Source organism: Alosa sapidissima, chromosome 11 (assembly GCF_018492685.1).
Source record: "Alosa sapidissima isolate fAloSap1 chromosome 11, fAloSap1.pri, whole genome shotgun sequence".
Taxonomy (NCBI): domain Eukaryota; kingdom Metazoa; phylum Chordata; class Actinopteri; order Clupeiformes; family Clupeidae; genus Alosa; species Alosa sapidissima.
In genome coordinates this window covers 22,022,665-22,040,787 of record NC_055967.1, presented here as the reverse complement: position 1 = coordinate 22,040,787, position 18,123 = coordinate 22,022,665, and the positions used below count along the sequence as shown (strand labels likewise).

General features: G+C 44.7%; 1 protein-coding gene across 9 annotated transcripts in view; it reads left to right on the top strand.

The window, feature by feature from the left end:
- Nucleotides 1-18,123, top strand: part of dgkzb (diacylglycerol kinase, zeta b) — a 48,229-nt gene that overhangs the window by 27,287 nt on the left and 2,819 nt on the right. For 3 of the 9 annotated variants that reach the window (XM_042110643.1, XM_042110635.1, XM_042110639.1), the window contains 23 exons: nucleotides 24-92; nucleotides 334-429; nucleotides 571-653; nucleotides 1,672-1,732; nucleotides 2,432-2,539; nucleotides 3,135-3,275; nucleotides 4,366-4,444; nucleotides 5,013-5,068; nucleotides 5,173-5,235; nucleotides 5,567-5,640; nucleotides 5,753-5,864; nucleotides 6,007-6,206; nucleotides 7,179-7,279; nucleotides 9,158-9,237; nucleotides 9,678-9,747; nucleotides 10,019-10,059; nucleotides 10,248-10,450; nucleotides 12,305-12,493; nucleotides 12,597-12,665; nucleotides 13,666-13,691; nucleotides 14,463-14,512; nucleotides 15,895-16,015; nucleotides 16,267-16,303. In XM_042110643.1, the coding sequence (XP_041966577.1) occupies nucleotides 24-92; nucleotides 334-429; nucleotides 571-653; nucleotides 1,672-1,732; nucleotides 2,432-2,539; nucleotides 3,135-3,275; nucleotides 4,366-4,444; nucleotides 5,013-5,068; nucleotides 5,173-5,235; nucleotides 5,567-5,640; nucleotides 5,753-5,864; nucleotides 6,007-6,206; nucleotides 7,179-7,279; nucleotides 9,158-9,237; nucleotides 9,678-9,747; nucleotides 10,019-10,059; nucleotides 10,248-10,450; nucleotides 12,305-12,493; nucleotides 12,597-12,665; nucleotides 13,666-13,691; nucleotides 14,463-14,512; nucleotides 15,895-16,015; nucleotides 16,267-16,303 (2,129 nt within the window). Of the gene's footprint in view, nucleotides 1-23; nucleotides 93-333; nucleotides 430-570; nucleotides 654-1,671; nucleotides 1,733-2,431; nucleotides 2,540-3,134; nucleotides 3,276-4,365; nucleotides 4,445-5,012; nucleotides 5,069-5,172; nucleotides 5,236-5,566; nucleotides 5,641-5,752; nucleotides 5,865-6,006; nucleotides 6,207-7,178; nucleotides 7,280-9,157; nucleotides 9,238-9,677; nucleotides 9,748-10,018; nucleotides 10,060-10,247; nucleotides 10,451-12,304; nucleotides 12,494-12,596; nucleotides 12,666-13,665; nucleotides 13,711-14,462; nucleotides 14,513-15,894; nucleotides 16,016-16,266; nucleotides 16,304-18,123 lie in introns of those variants that run through there. The other 6 variants (XM_042110637.1, XM_042110636.1, XM_042110641.1 and 3 more) reach the window with 6 other exon arrangements.

Below are 18,123 nucleotides of genomic sequence, written 5' to 3'. Positions count from 1 at the left end.
TACTGTATGTTTCATGTTTCTAGGCTTCCATAAAGTCCAGCAAGAAGAAGAAGAGGTCAGTGAAACCCAAGGCTGTTAAGAAGGGAGTTGAGGTAAGAATGAATTAACTGACACTAAGAAACTGTTAAGCATGTTAAGCACCCACGTTGTGTATAACTGTGTTTGGTACTGTAACTGTAAACTTTATTTGGTAACTTTAAACATACAGTATACGTGTGTTTGGTAACTTCAAACTTATATATATATATATATATGTGTTTTGTAACTTTAAACCTATGTGTGTGTGTGTGTAGCAAGACGTGTAACCCTATGTATGTGGTTACTGTAACATAGGAAGGGAAATGGAAACACTTCTTCATCAAGCCCATCCCCTCCCAACATATGAAGCCTCTGCTTGTGTTCATCAACCCAAAGAGTGGAGGAAATCAGGTGAGCATCTTATAGTTGCCACAGCATCCATTTCATGTTCAAATTACATGTCCTAACTTGTACTGTACTTGTTAGAATTTTTCATGAAATGTTATAGATGATAGAACTACGGTTAATGTCATTCTTTACTGGCTCTTTAAGGGAACCAAAATCATTCGATCTTTCATGTGGTACTTGAACCCTCGTCAAGTGTTTGACCTCAGTCTGGGGGGACCAAAGGATGGGTGAGTTACTTTGATACTGCAGTATTACACAGACCAACAACCTGCGTTGACGCCAAGTCTCAAGAGCTTTCAGTGGCATCGGTTCCTTTCCTCCTCTCGTGCTTCTGAGGCTACATGTGCCCACTTAGGACCCTCTAGCCCACTATGAGCACTAAACATTCTGACCAACTGACCTAGGTTAACAGCAAGGCCCTGGTAACAGATGAATCACTACCCAGCTGAAAAAAACAGCATGACCAGGTTTGCTGGTTGACCAGTTTGTTAAACAGCTTGTTTGACCACTCTATGATGGTTGACCAGCTAGACCAGCAAAACTCTTGTAAAAAAATACCTTCAGCTGGTTTATCCCGCTTACGATGGTAATTCAGCTGGTTTTGCTTGTCGTACTACCTCAAGCTGGTCATTTTAGCTGGTCTTACATTGCTGGTTTAACTGGCTATGCCAGCTTATGTTGGTCATTCTAGCAAACCAGCCTGACCATTTTACACCAATGTCAAGCTTAGCATGACCATCTTATACCAGCTGTATCCCATTACAGGCTGGTCACGCCAGTATGTCCACTTGGTGGCCCAACCAGCTACAACAGCAAAGACCAGCAGGAGCTGGGAGAAAACCAGCAAAGACCAGCTAAAACAAGCTAAAACCAGCTACCAGCATAAGCATAAAGCATAAGCGTTCTCAGCAGGGTTAGGATAGTCTCTCATGTTGCTGCTTACTCACACTGATTCACACACTGTCTCAGACAGGCAGCATCCTCCCTGGGCCAGGTCAGTTGTAATGTCTGCTACTCCAACCATAAGAGACTTAATGCTCTCATGGCTGGGCTTTGGGATTCAGTGCCATAATTGCAATGATTCAATGACAAGACATGACTGAAAATAGCAAATAGATCAGACATAAAACAACACTAAAGACAGGGTGTGCTTTTCTGTCTTTTTAATACATGCATATTTGATTTTGTAGTTTTACTATGATATTGTGATAAATGTATTCAGTTCTAATACCTGCTATCTGTTAGGTTGGAGATATACCGCAAAGTGCCCAACTTGCGAATTCTGGCTTGTGGAGGAGATGGAACTGTAAGTGCGACTCAAACTAAACTCATCTTCACTATTCCTTATCTTCTCAGATAAAGTCTGTATCATTCGTACTTTAAAGGTAATATGGACCCTTTCAACAAGGTAAACAAAAACAATGCTTGAACGTTCTATTTGGGCCCCAATCTACTTCCTCTGCATTAAGATAACATATGGAATGTTAAAAAGGAAGTCTTGTGGGGCTGATAATGGAACTCTCTTGAAAGGGTCCATATAATTATTTTAACAATTGTGAAATGCAATGCAGTGTCTTGGCAACAGCATTCTGTGGCAGGGGGGAATGTAAAGATATATGGATCTGGGCATTCTTATGCCACCATTGTCTTTTGATTGTTATTCTACGGTCTCTTGGCTAAATAGAAAGCTTGGCAAATCCATGACTGTTGTTATGGTTAACCAGCCAGTCAGAGCTGTGTGTGTGTGTGTTTGTGAGTGTACGGGGGAAGGGGTTGGGAGAGAATGTGTGTGAATGTTTGTGTGTTTGAGTGTACAGGGGAGGGGGGTGGAAGAGTGTGTGTCTGTGTGTGTGGTAGTGTATGGGGGTTTAAGTGTGTGTGTCTGTGTGTGTGTGTGTGAGTGTACGGGTGTAGGGACGTGGGAGTGTGTGTGTGTGTGTGTGTGTGTGTGTGGGAGAGTGGTGGGGAGAACTCCAAGGTGAACTGTGGAAACCTCTCTCTGCAGGTGGGATGGATCCTGTCGGTTCTGGACCAGCTGCAGATCAGCCCTCCTGTAGCTGTCCTGCCCCTCGGAACCGGCAACGATCTGGCAAGAACTCTCAACTGGGGAGGGGTAAAGAACCTCTTTACATTCACTTATACAGAACTGTTCCTAGATCGTGTGAGAACCACAGCAGAATTGTCCCTAGATCATGTGAGAACCACAGCAGCACTGTCTCTAGATCATGTAAGAACCACAACAGAACTGTTTCTGGATCATGTGAGAACCACAGCAGAATTGTCTGTAGCTCATGTGAGAACCACGGCATAATTGTCTGTAGGTCATGTGAGAACCACAACAGAACTTTTTCTAGCTCATGTGAGAACCACAACAGAACTGTTTCTAGATCATGTGAGAACCACAGCAGAACTGTTTCTAACAGAACTGTTTCTAGCTTGGCCCCAGCAGTGGCACGACTGGCTGGGGCACCTGCACCGTACGCCGGCGACCCGGGTTCGATTCCCGCCCCGTGGTCCTTTCCAGATCCCACCCCGACTCTCTCTCCCACTCACTTCCTGTCAATCTCCACTATCCTATCTAATTAAAGGCATAAAAAGCCCAAAAAATATACTTAAAAAAAAAAGAAAAAAAGAACTGTTGAGAACCACAGCAGAACTGTCTCTAGCAGCATGAGCAGCATGTGACGCTGGCTGGTGGCCTCCCCCAGGGTTACACGGATGAGCCGGTGTCAAAGATCCTGTCCCATGTGGAGGACGGTAACATCGTCCAGCTGGATCGCTGGAACCTGGAGGTGGAGCCGAACCCGGATATCAGTAAGGAAGAGAAGGACGAGCACCAGACAGACAAGGTGAGTTGATTCCCACTGCTGACTGACCCCGAGCTGGGAGGCACACTGGTGGAGTGGTGGAGCCCCCTAGTGTTCAGGAGGAACTTAGTGTAGATCCTTAGATATGTACAAAATCACATGCAGCATAAGCAAACTGCTGACCATACAGCTAGTTTCCTTTGGGGCTGGCAAGGGTGAACCAGATGAATCTGTGCTGACTGCCAGCCTGGTGAACCTGCAGAGATAAGAATCGGCCTGGAGGCAGCCAGGTCAGCTGACTTCTGGAGGGAAGGCTCTGTGTTGCACATGAGCCGGGTTTAAATAACCCCATAAGGGTTCTTTATTTTAAGAAATGTATCTGTTCATACATTCTATTTTGCCTGTCTTATAATAATATTTGTTTAATGATTATTTTGTGAATGAATAGGCCTTTTACTTTTATGAAGTAAGAAGGTGTGGGGGGGCTTTTATACTGAGTTTTGTTTCAGTATCCACCAATGTGGGATAGCGTAAGGAAAAAGGACTACAGCACTTCTATAAGAAAGTTCATTGAAAGGAACAGTTTAAGGACCCGTATGAGGCCATAAGCTCTTACGGTGTTGTTTCTTCATGTTTATTCAAATGTATACTGTGAAAGAAAATTAAATAAATGGTGAGAAGAGCATCAGTAAAAGTCTACACCACATAGCAATATGGGGATCCTTACACCAGGCTAGCTGACTGTGTTACATGTGTGTGAAGGCTCTGTGTTGCATATGTGAAAGCTCTCTGTTGCATGTGTGTGAACGTTCTAGGTTGCATGTGTGTGAAGGCTCTGTGTTGCATGTGTGTGAAGGCTCTGTGTTGCATGTGTGTGAAGGCTCTGTGTTGAATATATGTGAAGGCTCTGTGTTGCATGTGTGTGAAGGCTCTGTGTTGCATGTGTGTGAAGGCTCTGTGTTGAATATATGTGAAGGCTCTGTGTTGCATATCTGGGTCATCGCAGGGAGCTTGGTCACTTGTTCCCAGTGTTCAACAGCATGTCCATGCTCACTGCTGTAGGGTTAGGGGTTGAAGTCCTGATGTCTTGACCTTGTCCTTGCTTGTGTCTGACCCAATTCACCCCTTCCAGCTCCCTATTGACGTCTTCAACAACTACTTCAGCCTGGGCTTTGATGCTCACGTCACCTTGGAGTTCCATGAGTCCCGAGGTTAGTTTCAGTCACTCTTCACTTTCGGCCTGTTTACATATGTGTTTAGAATGTGTCTTTGACAGAGAAAAGTGGTCAGCTGTGACACATCGCTGTTTACACATGTATTCAAGCCGTACAGTCAGAGATGTTGCTTACTACTTGTGTTTAGTGTCTGCTACAGCCAACGTCACATTCATTAAAACTTCCATTGTCCAGGACAAATATAACGTTTATACTACAGATGATACTGTGTACAGTATGGTCAAATTGTCTCAGACCACCTTGGCATGTGGTTTGAGTTATCGGATCACAATGTGTCTTGGCAATTGTGAACTGGCCACATATGACTGGATCACCTAAAACAAAAAACAAATGTAAACGGGGTCTTTGAGTCTAGTAGGCCTGCTAATTTTGTAGAAGTTAATTCAAACCTCTATTTGCCTAAATACTGCTATCAATGGTATCGTAATCATTTTAGACTAAACCTTAGTAATTCTGACTGAATTGTGTCAACTAGCTGGCAGAAAGCTACAGTAGCTTGCTAGATTGATTGGTATTAAACAAATCACCCTCTGCCCCTCTGCAGAGGCCAACCCGGAGAAATTTAACAGCCGTTTTCGGAACAAGATGTTCTATGCAGGAGTAAGTTGGTGTTAACCATCTCAAATTGTTATTATCTTTATGGCAGCAAATGGCAGCATGTGTGTCTCATGTCCCGTGTCCGTGTCTGTGTGTGTTCACCTCAGACTGCCTTCTCAGACTTCCTGATGCGCAGCTCTAAAGATCTCGCAAAGTACATCAGTGTGGTGGTGAGTGAATAACACACACACACAGACCTACTGTTGTTTCAGCACACACACACACGATACTTGATTTATCATTAGTCTTCAACACCCATACTCACACACACACACACACACCTTATCTGTTTTGGCAGTTAGCCAGAGCACATCCCTCAAATGATGAATTCAATGTGCCTCTCTCTGCCACCCCGTGTCCTCTATCAGACCCTGCTACCCCACCCAACTCCCCCCACACACACACCTCTTGGAGTGTGATCTCCTCTCGCCTCTTTTCTCCTCCCCTGCTCTCTCTCTGCTGTTGTGATGACCCTCTCCTCTCTGATCCCTCTGCTGTTAGTGTGATGGTACAGATCTCACCAGTAAAGTCCAGGACCTCAAACTTCAATGTCTCTTGTTCCTCAACATTCCCAGGTAATACATGTTTTCTAAAAGCCCTTCTACCAGAAACAGACACTCAAACTGACAGACAGACAGAGAAACAGAAAGTTTCTTTTTGTGTGTGTGTGTGTGTGTGTGTGTATAGGTACTGTGCGGGCACCATGCCTTGGGGACACCCTGGTGAGCACCACGACTTTGAGCCGCAGCGCCACGACGATGGCTTCATTGAAGTCATCGGCTTCACCATGACCTCTCTGGTAGCACATCACCTCTTTACACCTACGGGCCTTTAATTAGGGTGTGTGTCTGGTGACATGTCCTCAGTGGTGTCCTCTCCATCTGTGTGTGTGTGTGTGTGTGTGTGTGTGTGTGTGTGTGTGTGTGTGTGTGTGTCCGCAGGCGACACTGCAGGTCGGAGGCCACGGCGAGAGGCTGTGCCAGTGCCGTGACGCTGTGCTCACCACGTCCAAGCCCATCCCCATGCAGGTGGACGGGGAGCCCTGCAAGCTGCAACCCTCCGTCATCCACATCAGCCTGAGGAACCAGGCCAACATGGTACAGAAGACCAAGAGGAGGATCTCGCTTCCCCAGCTCAATGAGTGAGTCGCCCTTACTGGTCTCACCTGTCTCAGAAGTGCGTGTGTGTGCGCGTGTGTGTTAGTGTGTGTGTGTTAGTTTGTGGGTGCGTGTGTGTGTGTGAGTGTATGTGTGTGTGCAAGTGTGTATGTGTTAGTGTGTGTCTGTGTGTCTCTGTGTTAGTGTGTGTGTGTGTGTGTCTCGCTTCTGCAGCTCAATGAGTGAGTGGCCCTCACTTGTCTCACGTGTCTCAGAAGTGCGTGTGTGTGTGTGTGTTAGTGTGTATGCGCGTGTTAGTGTGTGTGCACGCGTGTGTGAGTGTGAGTGTGTGTGCAAGTGTGTATGTGTTAGTGTGTGTCTGTGTTAGTGCGTGTGTGCACATATATGTGTGTGTGTGCGTCTCGCTTCCGCAGCTCAATGAGTGTCTCACCTGTCTCAGAAGTGCGTGTGCGTGTGTGTGCGCGTGTGTGAGTGTGTGTGTTTGCAAATGTGTATGTGTTAGTGTATGTCTGTGTTAGTGTGTGTGTGTGTGCGCATATGTGTGTGTGTGTGTGTCACTTCCGCAGCTCATTAGTGTGTGCATGTGTGTGTGTGTGTGTGTGTGTGCGTGTGTGTGCGTGTGCAAGTGTGTATGTATTAGTGTATGTCTGTGTTAGTGTGTGTGTGTGTGCGCATATGTGTGTGTGTGTGTCACTTCCGCAGCTCGTTAGTGTGTGCGTGTGTGTGTGTGTGTGTGTGTGTGTGTGTGTGTGTGCGCACACACGTGTGCCTGTGTGCATGTGTTTGTGTTAGTGTGTGTGTGTGTGTGTGTCTGTGTGAGTGTGAGTGTGCGTGTGTTAGTCTGTGTGTGTGTGTGTGTGTGTGGGTGCGTGTGCATGTGCGTGTTAGTGTGTGTGTGTTTATGCGTGTGTGTGTTTGTGTGTGTTTGTGTGTGTGTGTGTGTTAGTGTGTGTGTGTGGGTGTGTGTAACTGTACTCTATTTCTCTACTTCACAGTCAGCAGCCTATTCCTGAGACACTTCAGATCCAAGTGAGCCGCATCAGTATGCACGACTACGAGGCTCTGCACTACGACAAAGACAAGCTGAAGGAGGCCTGTGAGTGTGTGTGTGTGTGTGTGTGTGTGTGTGTGTGTGTGTGTGTGTGTGTGAGTTTGTGTGTGCATTTGTGTGTGTGTTTGTGTGTGTGTGTGTGAGTTTGTGTGTGCATCTGTGTATTTGTGTGTGTGAGTTTGTGTGTGCATTTGTACATGTGTATGTGTGTGTGTGTGTGTGTGTGTGTGCATGTAGAGAGGCTCTTTATCATTCTCCAACTATGCCACACTGACTACCCAACACCAGAGACTTTGCTGAAGATCCCCATGCAGCTCTCTCCAACTGGCCCAAGTCTTGTGAGCGTGTATGTGTGTGTGTGTTTGTGTGTGTGAAAGTCAGCCACCCCACTCACTTTCTGTTTTTATGTGAATCATTTTCTCTGTGTTTGTTTGTTTATGTCTGTGTGGATGTGTGCTTGTGTGCGTGTGTGTGTGTGGTGTTGGGAGTAACGCGTTACTGTATTTTAGTTACTTTATTGGGTAACAAAGTTAGGTAATGCATTACAATTCAAATGTCAGTAATTAGTTACACTTACTGAATAACTGAAACATCCGTTTCTGCGTTTCTCACTGTATCTCTAATATATTGACTTATTGTTTCCATAGCAGCACGCAGTGACTGCCTATTTAAAATATAGATTAGATACATTATTTCATTGTAGAGGTGTGCACAGGAGAGAGCATGTATTCTCCCTGCTCCCTGCTCCCTGCTCCACACCTCCCCTACGCAAATCAGAACAGTGGCCTAAGCCAGCACTGGTCATGCAGACTACAACTGGCGCAGTGTAGCCTATTTTAAACTTTGTTCAAAATTGATGCATTCAAGTTAATTTAGCAGAGTTAGTATAGCCTAATTATCAATTGTCGCAAACGCTAATTTCTTCAAATGGCTCTCTACCAGACTACCTGTAGCTGAATTTGCGCAGGACGAAGAGAAAGCAGCCGTTTTAATAAATCAGCCAGCAGTGGAGAAGTAACTTTTAAGAAATAATCTGTAGCCTAGGCTAGGCTACTGCAAAAACGAATGTTGAATCTAGCGGACGTTTTTAACAGGCTACAAGAAATAGAGGCTTCGTCAACTGTATGGCCCATGTTCTGGTTCGTAAATTAATTTGCAATACTTCCAACTCTTCACTGCACTGTAGCCAAGTGACTGTATGACAGTAGGTTATTTATATTTCTGTACAATAACAAATTGATTCATTCAACTTTATTCAGAACTACGCACTTGGCTAGCCTGAACGGACACATTTTGTTTGGAGAGCACACAATTACAGAATTTGTAGGCTATTTGTGGTGGGTTACTAGCAAACAATGTTTACCTAATTCACTAACTCAAGACTTCAAGGTCATAGTATATAACGTTTTTTACACGAAAAACAGAAAGGATGCAGGCAGCAAATGTAGAGGAGTCATTTCCGATGGCAGAACAAAATGCTGAATGAAGCCCAAAGCTTTACTGATGTTCAAGCATACACAGCATAAAGCATACTGGCTATTGTTAGGCATGAAAGTAGACCTAATAGACTACTTTTAGCTGACCAATGCGAATCCTGAAATTGCACATTTTTTCTAATTTTGCACCCTGGTTAGAGACCAACTCAAAAGTAAAGTTGGTCTCTAACCAACAAGTTAAGTAATTTCATTACAATTTAAAGAAGTAACTAGTAACTTATTACTTTTTTTGAGTAATGGCCCCAACAGTGAGTGAGTGAGTGACACACAAGTTGTGTGTGTGTGTATGTGTGTGTGTGTTTATGTGTGTGTGAGTGAGTGAGTGAAAGAGAGAGAGAGAGAGAGAGAGAGAGCGTGGGTGTGTGTGTGTGTGTGTGTGTGTGTAACACACTGACTCAGATGTCCCTCTCCATGTCTCTTTTCCCAGCCATTCCTCTGGGGATCATTACTGTCCCGGGAGACAGTGATCTGGAGGTGTGTCGCTCTCACATCGAGAGTCTCCAGGAGGTACACACCCACACACACACACACACACAACTTGTCTCCGGGAGGTAAACACACATATACACACACATACGCACACACACACGCACGCGCATGCACGCACACACGCAGTGAGTCTCCAGGAGGGAGGTACACATACACACACACACGAGTCTCCAGGAGGTACACACACACACACACACACACACACACACACGAGTCTCCAGGAGGTACACACACACACACACACACACACACACACACACACAAACACAAACACAAACACACACACACACACAGCGAGAGTCTTTAGTAAGAGTGACAACACATACACAAAGGAACTCATTGAGAGTGCATAAGGTGGAAGGAGTGATGCATTGATGTTTACATGGGACAAGGATTCTCTCTCCCTCTCTCTCTCTCACACACACACACACACACACTGTGTTTTTGTCTCTCTGCAGGGGGTCGACAGCATGAGGTCAGATGCCGTGGTTTCCCAGAAGCTGTCTCCAAAATGGTGCTTCCTGGACTGTAAGTGCAGATGGGTATCTCTCCCGTCTTTAATGCAACACAAAACATCTCTCCTCAGAAACCAGCACTGCTGTTACAAACACAGCCTTCTGTTAAAGTCTATCTTTGTTAAAGTCTATGTGTTACAGTCTATCTGTGTTAAAGTATATCTGTGTTAATATCTATGTGTTAAAGTCTGTTGGTGTTAAAGTCTATGCGTTCAATTCTATCTGTGTTATTAAAAGACACCTGTGATCTAATATGTTGATGATGTTCTTTTATTCCTCTCCAGCTACAACGGCTGACAGATTCTACCGGATAGATCGTGCCCAGGTTGGGGATTGCTACACCTCCTCATTTAAAATGCTGCTTGCAGCTGTGGTTTTGAGAGTGTGTGTGTGTGTGTGTGTGTGTGTGTGTGTGTGAGAGAGAGAGACAGAGACAGAAAGTATGTGTGTGTGAGTGAGAGACAGAGTGTATGTGTGGTTTTGAGTGCTGCTCTGTTTGTTTGTGCCTCTCAGGAACATCTGAACTACATCACCGAGATATCGCAGGATGAGCTCTTCATCCTTGACCCAGAGCTGGTCACCAAGGAGACCGTAGGCACCTCCCCCGGCATGCCTAATTTGGTGGACTCCTGTGGGGAGAGTTCCAGCCGGGCAGATCAGTTCTCCTTTCCCCCCTCTTCTGCTTCGTCCTGCTCCGGCTCCTCACTGGGCCAAAGGTGAGCACAATCTAGCTGACCCCTGCTAGCCCACACCACAGCAGCCCGACCCAGCACTCTTGGTCAAGCATGCAGGACGTGTATCAGACACATTGGATTTGTGTGCCAAAAACATCAAGAAAAGCATTAAAGATTGTGTGTCCGTGAATAGGAAGCTTAAAGATTATGTGTATGTGAATAGGAAGCAGCCATTTTACTCAAACCTTTAGAGTAGAGAGGAGGTATATGTTTCTGGTTTCAAGGAGGGGCTTCACACTGGCATAGAACCCCATTTGCTCTCTTAATCAACAGTAGGGAAATTATTATGATCATCTAATCAGAACACATGGAACCGGTTATGTGGTTGTCCAGCAACATTAGTCAGATAGTTGCCCCATGCATAATCACCTTTAGAAAAGAGTTCTCATGCTAGAAGGCTCCAGCTAGACAGTGAGTCATCTTCATCTGGAGGTTCCAGCCAGACAGCGTGTCGTGCCCCTCAGAGCTTTAGGCTTCTGTCTCCCCTGGGAGACAATGACTTCTCACCTTCTCACAGACAGACCGGTACACATACAGGAAGAGCTAGGGAGACAGGCGGGCCTGCCACTGCTGCTCCTCCATACCATCTGGGCTGCTGCCTGGGCTTGTCCAGGTAATTTCTCCCATTAGCAGCCTGAGGCTGATGAGCAGGAAGTGTAGGGTCTGTACAAGACTCGGGCTGGCCCCCTCACCTCTCCGTCTGGGAGAGATGCTTATCTCACTGTGCTGCAGCTCAGCCAGTCGATCAGACTCGTCCCTGCCCTCAGGTATCAGTGGGCATTCTTAGAAGCATGCTTGTTGATCTTTGAAGTCTTCTAATGTATCAGACAGCCTGGAGCTCAGCTATGTGTGCAGGACCTAATGGCTTCAGTTCAGACATTACAAAGGCCCTATTAGTGTTTTGTACACTGTAAATAATCCAAATTTGGGTCTACTAGAAAGGATTTACACACCAAACCAGTTATTTTTTCTTACACTGTAAATATCTGTACACCCTCTGTCTGAAACACTCTGTAAGAGCAGAGAGGATTATATTCCAGAATCTTCAACTTGTTGCCAGTATAAGTCTGTATTCCAGTATTCCTGTTCATAAGGCAGTAAGGAGTGTGTAACGAGATTGTTTCATCTAGTAACAAAGACCAAGGGCTGGAACACAAGGGGTTTCAGATGAATATTAGTCTCTGAGTCACTTCCTCTGGCTGATCCCCGTTGCAGACTGACCACATGCACAAACACCAATAGCCAGTGGTGTAGTCTTGTTAGCTGTAGTGGGTATACTGTGATTTAGTCTAGTTAGCTGTAGTGGGTATACTGTGATGTAGTCTTGTTAGCTGTAGTGGGTATACTGTGATGTAGTCTAGTTAGCTGTAGTAGGTATACTGTGATGTAGTCTGTAGTGGTTATACTGCGATGTAATCTTGTTAGCTGTAGTGATCAACCCCAAATGTTAATACGTATCCTTGCCTATTTTTAGTGGGTATACTGAGATGGTGATGCTTTTTAAGTGGGTATACTGCGTAGTCCTGCGTATCATATAGACTACACCACTCAGCTTACAGGACTCCCGAGCTGGGGTTAGTGTAGCAGATGGTGCCTTATGGAAAATGTAAAAGGCAGCAGGACTGTGCAGTCCCAGCAACAAGTCAGTGCAGTTACACTAGCAGGACTGTGCAGTCGACCGTTCTGATGCATATGGAGATGTTTATGTGGTGTATGTAGAGGTGTTTATGTGGTGTGTGTGGAGATGTTTATGTGGTGAATGTAGAGATGTGTAGAGGCTCCATGGCGCCTCCTCTGGTATAGTGATGTAATGATGCTGCTCCCTGCCTACTGTAGATCTTTGGCCCCTGCGGCGCTCAGTCAGCGAAAGCGCACGTCCAGCGAGAGCTCTGCGTCTGAGGTTCTGACCCACAGCATCTCCTCAGGCTCCAAGGTCGGCCTGTGCAGGTGGGTCTCCCCTCACGCCACACCCGGTGTGTGTCCGGGTCCCCTCAAACCTGGTCCTCAGCTGGCTGGTGTGTGTTGGTGTGTGTCACACTCATGCCGTGTTAACATGTGTTTTCTGTGCTGAATGTCCATCTGTTTTCATCCTGTTGCCATCTGCCATCTCTCTTGTCCTGTTTTGAAGGAGGGGAGCTAAGATAGTCAATGTCCATCGATCTAACACCACAGAGGTTAATTTCAGGCCTATGGAAAGGTATGCATGGGTGCTCCATCACCGTCTCGGCCGCACAATTGTCTGTACCAGATATTAGAAAGCTAGATACCACATTGTCCGTCGAGTTCTATTAGGTAGCATCGTAAACGTGGGCGCCATATTGGTGGGAGCAACACCTTTACCGTCTATGGGCAACACTTGCCGGCAATCAGAGACACCTGTCTGATTTCCAGTCAGTCACATGTTCCTTCATTGGCCTCCAGTGATTGTTTCCCCCACCAAGATGGCGTCGCTATTTACACATGTTCTGTAATGCGGTATGTAGGAATGTGTAGAATCTAGAGATTGTTGAGAAATGAAATCTTAGCCAGCCGGGAGTAGAGTCAGAAATCTCAGAGTGCTTTATTCACGAATATCTGGAGACCTACGTTGTGTTGCTAACAGACGCAGTCTGATGCAACAAACAAGGAAACGCTTTTAATACCCCCCTGACAAGTCAGACAAGACATGACATCTCCATTAATGGTACGCAAACCATTTTACGACTTGGTTACCCAAGCAGTTGACCATATCTATAAGGTTGTATCCCATAACAACCGACATCTATGGAATCCAGTCAAGATTGACCCCAAGACAGTAGATAAGGTCTTGGGCGCCAGCCCGCCGGAGCAGGGGCCTACGCGTCCTTCTCTAAGGCACACACAAGCAGCATGGTTGCACAAACACCTTGAACATGGCATTCCACAGATGTTGCCTCATAAATCTACAGCAGCATCTCCCTCTTTAACATGCTCACAGAGCACACCAAAAGAGTAAATAGTTGAATATAGCACACACATATATGGTGAACACCTTTAAGGCCAACATTTCTTACTACAGGTATCTAGCTTTCTAATATCTATGGTCTGTACTACTAACTCTACATAGTCTCTATGGAGGGCACAGGGGGGAACATGCCAGCACTGTGGATCTCTGATGTCCTGTAGTAATGCTTCTTTCTGTCTCTCTCTCTCTCCCACTGGCTTGTGCATTACTGCAGTGCTGACGGTGACAGCACTGAAAAAGGTACAGAAATACCCCTGCTGTGAGTTTTCCTAAAGGGTGTGTGCGTGTGTGTGTGTGTGAGAGTGTGTTTGGGATGAGTTTCTTCTAAAGGGTGTATGTGTGTTTGGGTTGAGTTATCTTAAAGGTTGTGTGTGTGTGTGTGTGTGTTTGTGAGAGAGTGTGTGTGTGTTTGGGATGAGTTTTTTCTAAAGGGTGTATGTGTGTTTGGGTTGAGTTATCCTAAAGGTTGTGTGCGTGTGTGTGTGTTTGGGTTGCGTTTTCCTAAAGGGTGTTGGGGTCGAGTTTTTCTACAGGGTCTTTGGGTTGAGTTTTCCTTAAGGGTCTTTGGGTGGAGATTTCCTAAAGGGTGTTTTGGAATCAAACCAAGATCCACGCTCAGCCTGGTTAGGTGCAGGTAGATTGCAGGAACATACATAATAGGTGTGCCATAATAAGACATCTTTATTAAGACACACCTGAGAGCTCAGACCATACCTGAGCGAACCTGAGGACGCTGTATGCGAAACGCGTTGTTCGCTTTGAATAAAATCGAGTAAAAGTCAACAGTGTGCGGTAGAGCGATCTTTTTTTTGGTGTTGTGTTTTGGGTTGAGTTTTCCAGAGATGAGTACCAGATGGGGTGGGTTGTTTAGATGAAATGTCCTTTCCATCCAGAAGGGCGCATGGGGGTAGTTTTGGGGTAGAGGCCAGATTCACACACACATTTACAGTATGTTTGTTTGTATGTGTGTGTGTGTGGGGTGACTAACAGGTATGCTATGCTCTTTTCCAGAAGTGCTGAAGTTGCTCATTCAATGTATCAGAGAGAATGACATTGAAAAGGTAAAGGTGTTTACTATGTTGACTGACATCATGCGGATGCCATCATGTGCCTGTGTGCTAATCATCATGTGCTGTCATTAGCATGTATGGGAAGAATATCAATGACTGATGACTATGACTGTATCAGTCATATAGACTGACACAAAATACACTTTGGAACTGTTAGGGATGTGAGGATGTTAGGAGAATCTCCAGCTTGCTTGATGTTTGATATGATATCAGCAGTTGTAGATGTAGAGCACATGCAACCAAATTTTTAAGGGTGCGACTAAATTTTTTCCTGTGTCGCACTGGTGCACCTAACGTCGTAAGGGTGCCTAGACTTTCCTCGCATCTGCTGTCTCTCCACAAACTAAGCTTTGTTCTCCTTTGACTGGTGTTGCATGGTGCACCAATACTACAAAAGTATTGCAATACCCTGAAATTAGAAACGTCACAATACCTAATTTTATTAGTATCGATATACTTTTAAGAATGACAGTCAGTGCTTCCCATAGCCTATGTGTCTTTTCTCCACTCACAAACACACAGCTTTTAACCTTCAGCTGTGATACTTATCATGTGATAAGTAGCGAGACATGGCTGCTAGTTTAAGTGATGCTGTGGCCACACAGCAACAAATAATAGTAGGCTAATGTTAACATTTCCTAAATAAGCTACACAACCACGCAAACAAGGGGCAGCCGTGGCCTACTGGTTAGCGCTTCGGACTTGTAACCGGAGGGTTGCCGGTTCGAACCCCGACCAGTAGGCATGGCTGAAGTGCCCTTGAGCAAGGCACCTAACCCCTCACTGCTCCCCGAGCGCCAGCAGGCAGCTCACTGTGTGTTCCACTAATTGGGATAAATGCAGAGACCAAATTTCCCTTACGGGAATCAAAAGAGTATATATACAGTACTTACTTATACAAACTTCTCACATCTTGAGAACGTTCCATCTAGGTAACTATCCTGTTAGCTCACATGTCATGTCTATCATTCATGTAGTGCTCACCAAAATCATACGAATTAACATTGCAAGACACTTATCTCTTCTATGATCCCAGAAGGATTTTCTTTGACTTGTTAGATTTTTGAACATTTATTTTATCTAATGACATAGAAAACATAATGAATTTGCATTTGAATCCTTGCATATCCTTGGACTATATGCGCGACTATTTTCCTCTAGCCTAAAACCGTGAGCATGAAAGCTAATTACTTTCACATTCTTTTTAAAGTGAAAAAAAAAAAATTGGGACACCTAAACAAACAAAGTTAGGCGCACCCCGTGCAACCAATACAAACAGCTAGTCTGGAGCCCTGTAGAGGTTTTATAGGAGTGGGTGCCGAGAGGGGGACTGAGGTTGGGCTGACCCCGACTTCTGCGTTTCTCTTCCCCAGCTCAAGGAGCTTCACACACACGGTGCAGACCTGGGGGAGCAGGACACCTGTGGCCGCACCCTCCTGCACCACGCCGTAACCACCGGCAATAAGGACATTGTCAAGTTCATCACAGACAATGGTACGTGCTGTTGGAGAGTCACAACTGCTGAATAACGCTGTGACTGGCATCTGTAGGAGTAGTGAGAAGTCAACCAACACCATGGAGACACGTCTGTGTTCTCGACTTAACTTCTGTGTGTCTGTGCTACTAACGTCTTTCTACGAGACGAGTCTGTGTTCTTGACTTAACTTCTGTTTGTCTGTGCTACTGACGCGTCTGTGTTCTTGACTTTGTAATGGATTCCTCATTTCTGATGTGTCCTCTTGCAGCCCCCACAAGCATTCTGGACGTCACGGAGAAGGACACGTAAGTCCAGCCGCAGTTGTTGGGCCTCCTGATTGGTTAGGGATCTTCTCTTGTAGCTGCAGCTGTTGGGCCGTCGCACTTCTGTTTGGCCCCTCATCAATATCATTAGCATATGTTTTAATGAAATCAATGGCCTAAAAGCGGTAGCCTATGTAAAATTATATATTGAAAACATTGTATAGGCCTAGCCTATGCCATCTGAAATGCGTCATATACGCATAACTATATGCGTCAGTTCGAATAGCTTAACTAATTATGTTTTTCCAAGCAAGGCTTTCTGGAAAGAGATCGTATTCATCCATGTCCATTGTCCTCTACTCACTTTCATTCCTTTTGCTTGCAGTAATGTGAATAATCAACATTTAGGCCTACTTTGTAGAAAAAAATGGTAGGCCTACCTTATGAAGGAAAGACCTAGGCCTACAGCATAATCCTGTACGTTATGGTACAGTAGGCTACTGTACGTTTCCAATATGACCCAGGGTAATATGCTGATTTAGTCTACAAAACAGAGGACTAAATTAAGCCTGATATGTCATGTAGGCTTAACGTTTATTTTAGGATAGGCTATGTTTTTGCTGAAAAAGTAGCCTAGTTCGCCGGTCATTATTCATTCATTCTGCATATCTTTTCTATCGTTTTCTTTCAATAATGTCCAATGACTTAAACATTGTCCTTTATTGTTTGCTTTAGGCCTACCTTTATATTCTAGCCTACATTATTCAACTCACGTACTGTCATCTGATCTTGGGCACTGCCAGTCAAAAAAAGCAAACAGGTGCGCACTCTGCACCTCTTTACGCAACTCCGACGCAACACTAAATATGAAGATGCCTTGCTTTCAGAAGATAACTTCAGTCCCTTGGTTGTGTAGGCTATATATGATATAGAATATCTATAGCCTACATTGTATAGCTTACATTCAAATATTAACTTTCTGTTACGAAGCTGGGAATAGGCCTATGAGCGCAAATTAGGATGTAGTGGAGGCTAAACGCGAATAAACACAGTTTATCCACCTCTGAAAGTTCAGAAATAGAGTTTAGGCCTACCCACTTCTTATTAGAGTTTATCCACCTCTCAAAAGAGTTTATTAACTTTTAACATTCAAAACTGTATTATCCAATACTATCCTATATTCCCAATACTGTACAATAACCTCCACCATTATCAAACATGTTCTGAATGCCTTTTTAATAAATCTGATACCGCGAGATTGCAGAATTCATAGTTCACCCACCTCTTATTTTACCACTACCTCTCTGGCACAAATGTACTTTTCCTCTCCTAAACGAGGGCAATTGGACATTTTATGGTCAATATTAGATTGGTGAGAACACTAAATATACTAGATCACCTATAAGAAATTTCAATCATTCTATCGTAGGTCTTGGTGTTTTTTTTAGATATTAGGCTATGAAATAAGTAAGCTATACGTTTTTTCACTTTCTTAAAGGAACCATATGTAAGATTGTGGCCTGGTACTGCAATCACGTTCAAATTACTGTAGAGAGGTGTATCCCCTCCCCCTCCCCCTTGACTCGAGGTTGCCAACCCGGATGCCGAAACATACTGACTTCGTGATTAGTAGATGGGTGGAGGGTGGTGCAACAGGCCAAAACACAGAATGACATGACAAAACACATCAACATCAGTTGAGGGCTGCAACTTGACATGACAATATCCTGGCCGGACTACTGTTGTCAGTGATATAAGTATTTGAAATTAACATGATTTCTTAATGTCTAGTGACATATTAGGGCCATTTTATGATTAATTGAAATACATTTCTTACATACGGTTCCTTTAAGTAGGCTATA